This window comes from Leucopleurus acutus (assembly GCF_964270905.1).
Source record: "Leucopleurus acutus genome assembly, chromosome: 20".
In the NCBI taxonomy this organism is placed as follows: Eukaryota; Metazoa; Chordata; class Mammalia; order Artiodactyla; family Delphinidae; genus Leucopleurus; species Leucopleurus acutus.
In genome coordinates, this window is record NC_139162.1 from 49864514 (window position 1) to 49869246 (window position 4733).

The 4733-nt window shown below is 56.7% G+C and overlaps 1 protein-coding gene across 1 annotated transcript; it reads right to left on the reverse strand.

The window, feature by feature from the left end:
- Positions 1-2405: 2405 nt before the first annotated feature.
- Positions 2406-3598, reverse strand: GPR4 (G protein-coupled receptor 4; the record flags this gene model as incomplete). Its single annotated transcript, XM_082862570.1, has 1 exon — positions 2406-3598. Exon 1 carries the CDS (start codon positions 3549-3551, stop codon positions 2406-2408), a length of 1146 nt encoding a protein of 381 aa, XP_082718696.1. The 5' UTR covers positions 3552-3598.
- Positions 3599-4733: the final 1135 nt, after the last annotated feature.

Here is a 4733-nt window from a genome sequence, read left to right on the forward strand (position 1 = left end):
TAAATATTTATTGAATGAATGGGAATGAGCATTTGGTGGAGGGGTAGCATGCAGGCTTTCATCTGATTCCCTGAGGGGACTGTGTTCAGAAAGCTTCTATTCCCCTACATCTCCATCCCAGTAGCTTTATAGCAGTGAGACAGGGTGGGAAAACTACCAGCCCTCCCTCCCCGCCCAATCCCAGGCCTCCCTCTTTTCTCTTCCCCACAACACCAAAGACCCAACTTCCTGCATCTCAGTGACCCACCCCTCCTCCTGCAAAACCATTTTCCTCATTAAGTTCATTTTTTTTCTCACTCCCCTCCTCCCTCCTCTTTCTTTCTCTGAGAAGGGTTTCCAGGAAACTCTTCTGGGAACCTCTGGGGCAATGGTGTATTTGTGCCCGTGTGTATGTGTGTGTGTGTGTGTGTGTGTGTGTGTGTGTGTGTGTGTGTGTGTGTGTGTGTGTGTGTAGGGAGATCTTCACATCTCATCAGGAGCCTGGAGCCTGTTACACACCCGTGGGGAGGAAGGGAGGGAGATGGGCTATCAGAAGGGGCGAGGCCTGTCCAGAGCTGTGTGTTTCCTCCTGCTCTCCAGCCTAGTTCTAGAAGGACAGCCATTCCTGGTTGACCCCTGAGGGCCAGGGGAGGGAGGGGAAAACGATCAGCCAGGACAGCAGCCTTGGCCACTCCGGGGCATGGGAACAGAGGCAGAGACAGGGAGGGGAGAGGGAGCCCAGGATGGCCCCGGCGTTGACTCACTGGCTGTGTGACCCTGGGCTAATCACTTGGCCTCTTCGGTGACGGCCTTTGAGTAGGGCCTGGGATCATTCCCAGACGTCCTTCCAGTTCAGGTCCCCTGGTCACCCTTTTCCCAGGATGGGCAAGGGGCTTGAGTTACACAATCCCACCGGCCCTTGTGCTTCTTCCATCATCGAATTCCTTCAAGATAAATCCCAAAGCTGACACCGATCCTTCCCCACTCCACCACCACCCACCCCCGACCCCAGTCCAGCCATCAGCATCCCCTGCCTGGGCTCCTGGCTTCTGCCCTTACTTGCCATATTCTGTTCCCCACTCAGCAGCCAGGGAATCCTGTTAACATTTAAGCCAAATCCCAATCCTTCTCTGCTAAGAGCCCCTCTGTAGCTCCCATTTCTCTTGGAATAAAAGGCAAAGTCCTCACGTGGATTCACAAAGCTCTATAATATGGGCCCCTGTCCCTGGCCTGTCTCAATTCCATTCCTCACATCCTCCCGCCCCCGGTTCCCGCCACACCGGTTCCCGCCACACCGCTGTGTGTGCTTGCTGGCCCTCAAACGCAGGCAGTCTCTTACTCCATGTTTTGCACTTGCTGTTCCCTCGGCCTGCAGCGCTCTTCCATCTGACCCCTTTCCTCCTTCAGGTCGTTTCTCAAATGCCCCCTTCTCCGTGAGCCCTCCCCGACCTCCTTATCTAGATCAGACTCCACATCACTCTCTGTCCCCTCAGTCAGCTTTATTTTTCCCCATTACCCTTATCGATTCCAAATGTTATGTTTATCTTTATTCATTTACTGTGAGCTCCGTGAGGGCGGGGCCTGGGCTGTCTTGGTCACCGTTTTGTCCCCAGCTGCCGGCCAGCACAGGGCTGGGCAGAGAGTAGGTATAAACAAATCTCCCTTGAATGAATGAATAAATAGCCTTCTCTTGTCCCCAGCCCCCTTCCCAAGCCTGCCCTGCTCCCTGCTCCACCGGCCCGTCTGCTGATCGCCCTTCATTTGGTCCTGCTCCCTCCTCCTCAGTCCTGACCTGGAGAATGCTGTTTACCGTGAAACTCGGAAACGCTCTGTCCTGCTCGCTCTCTCCCCTATAGGACCGGGGGCTTCCCAAAGGCAAAAGGGACCACTCAGCATTCGGTGAGTTTCTTCTTCCACCTTCCCCGTGAGTCACAGACTTTTACCCCCTTGTTGAAAGTAATCCTAACTTTTCTGTCTTTACCTTCCGGAAAGTTAATCTACTGGTCCCCTCCTCTAGGAGGCACTTTCTGACCCCCAGACCGGGTCTGATGCCTTCTTGGGTTCCCCCAGCCCCTGGGCTCCCCGTCTGAGCCCTGCCCACTCTGGGTCATCACTATCCAGGGACAGATCTGTCTCCCCAAGTGGAGTGGGAGCCGTGAGGGCAGGGCCAGCACTGTCATTTGTCACCGCTGGGTCACTAGCACCACCCAGCGCAGGGCTAGGCACAGTTCTACTGAATTGTTAGGGGGTCATGGTGGAGGACGATGGTTGACCAGTGACACATCAACCTCACTATTTTCCTATTTTCTTACATGCTTATGGAAATTAGCATAGCCTCATTTACATACAATTTGCATACACCAGACCAGGAGGGAAGGGAGGGTGGGGTTAGTGTGGAGGAGTGGGGGCTCTGCACGACACGGGGTTCACTGTGCTGGCAGCAGCATCTTCAGCTGCACCTGGTCCCTCTGGGAGGGCTGAGCGGCCACCCAGCTGGCTGCCATGGCCTTGGCCACGCTGTTCCTCTTGGAAGTGAGTGGGGTCTCCAGGGTGAGCGAGACGTTGGCCATCTCCTGGGGTTTGTCACTGGCCAGAAAGCGGAGCAGGTTGTGCAGGGCATTGGCCACGTGACTGCGGGCGCCCTCGTTGACGAGGCAGTAGAGGATGGGGTCAGCCACACAGTTGAGGCTGGTGAAGGCCAGTGAGCTGTGGTACGCCGAGAACACACGTTCCTCGAAGCCACAGTCCCAGGGGTGGCGCAGGTAGGCGGCGCTGCGGGAGAGCAGGAGCACGTGGTAGGGCGCGAAGCAGACCAGCACGATGGCGATGAGGCTGAGCGCCAGCCTCTTGATCTTGGCCTTCTCCTGGCGCTCGGTGGACACGCTGCCCCGCACAGCCCGCAGGATGCCACGGTAGGAGAGCAGCATGAGGGCCCACGGGAACAGGAAGCCCACGAAGACCCGGTAGAGGTTCATCCAGGCCACCCAGCCCTCCATGGGGAACTTCTCGAAGCAGAAGGTGTGGTTGTAACGGTCGCGGAAGAGCTCATCGTGGAACAGGGGCGCCGAGTTGGCTCCCAGCTCTGTGGCCCAGACCACGGAGCTCACGGCCACGGCCGTCTTGACGCGCCGCAGGCGGGTGAACCGCAGTGGGTGGGCCACGGCCAGGTAGCGGTCCACAGAGATGCAGCAGAGGAAGGCGATGCTGATGTAGATGTTGGTATAAAAGATGAACCCGAAGAGCTTGCAGGAGCTGGGGCCGTGGATCCAGTTGTCGTGGTGCAGGAAGTAGTCCACCCACAGCGGCAGCGTGCAGATGTACAGCAGGTCAGCGATGCTGAGGTTCATCAAGTACACACCCAGCTCGTTGTGTTGCCGCACCTGGCGGTAGGCAGCCCACAGGGCCAGACAGTTGGTGGGCAGTCCCACGCCGATGACAAAGATGTAGAGGGAGGGCGGGAAGAGGTGGTCCACGAGGGAGTCCACGTGGCAGCCCTCCCACGTGCGGTTGCCCATCCTCGGCACTGAGGCTTTCGAGATGCTTCCCCTGGCCCACGGGGGCTGTGGGGCCATGGGTGGCGGGAGGCCATCAGGCCCCCTGAGCCCCCTCCTCGGAGGCTCAGGGGAACATGGTGGGAGGCAGTCCACAGTGAAGAGATGAGGCTGACCACGAATCGTGGGCCAGGCTGGGCAGGGAAGGATAGAGCTTGAGAGGGAAAAGTTGGAGAAGGGATAGAATTACGACAAGAGGGAGGTCTGGGGGATGGCAGGATTCACAAAGATCTTTGTCAAGGAGGTTTTATGAACCCAATCAGAGCATAAGTGGAGGAGTATTGGGGTCACACAAAATTGACTGAGGGGGCTGTTTATAGAGGAGCTGAAGGCATCAGTGGGCAGTGGTGAGAGAGGGAGATTTGCAGAGGATGTAGAAAGTAAGCGTGGCCATGCTGAAGTAATGGTGGGGTGGAAATGTATGGGATAGTGTTGAGATAGGATAGTCTACAGGTAGGGAGTGTTGAAAAGACCAGGCAAGATGGATGGGGGTGCTAGCATTTCCTAGGACCCCAGTAAGAAATAAGAAAATAAGTAAGGTAAACAGTGAGAAGAAGATTACGGAAAAGGAGGTGTCCTGTGAGGGATGAAAGAGAGGAAGGGCTCGGTCTGGGGACTGTGGGAAGGGTTTTTAAGAAACAGGAAGGAGGTGAGTAAGGGCTAGATCAGAGCAGGGTTACTAATACAGGGAATTTAAAGGGGACAAGGACGGGGCTCCTGCTTGGTCCTGGTGGGAGCTGAGCAGTTGACATGAGGTGGCCCCGCCTCACAGTTCAAAGCTGATTTTGCAGCACCTGTGGGGAGAGAAGACTGCAGTGAGAGGAGTCGTAGACCACCCCCTTCTCCCCACACCCCTTTTGCCCTGACTCCAGTGGGCGGCAGAGGGTGGGGACCCTAACGATGCCTAATTGAGCCCCACTGTAAGCAACGGATCTCTGAAAACACAGATTTGAGATGCCAGATATATTTTTTCCCTAACAGATGTTAAAATAAAGATCCAGGGGCTTCCCTGGTGGCGCAGTGGTTGAGAGTCCGCCTGCCGATGTAGGGGACACGGGTTCGTGCCCCGGTCCGGGAAGATCCCACATGCGGCGGACCGGCTGGGCCCGTGAGCCATGGCCGCTGAGCCTGCGCGTCCAGAGCCTGTGCTCCGCAACGGGAGAGGCCACAGCAGTGAGAGGCCTGCGTACCGCAAAAAAAAAA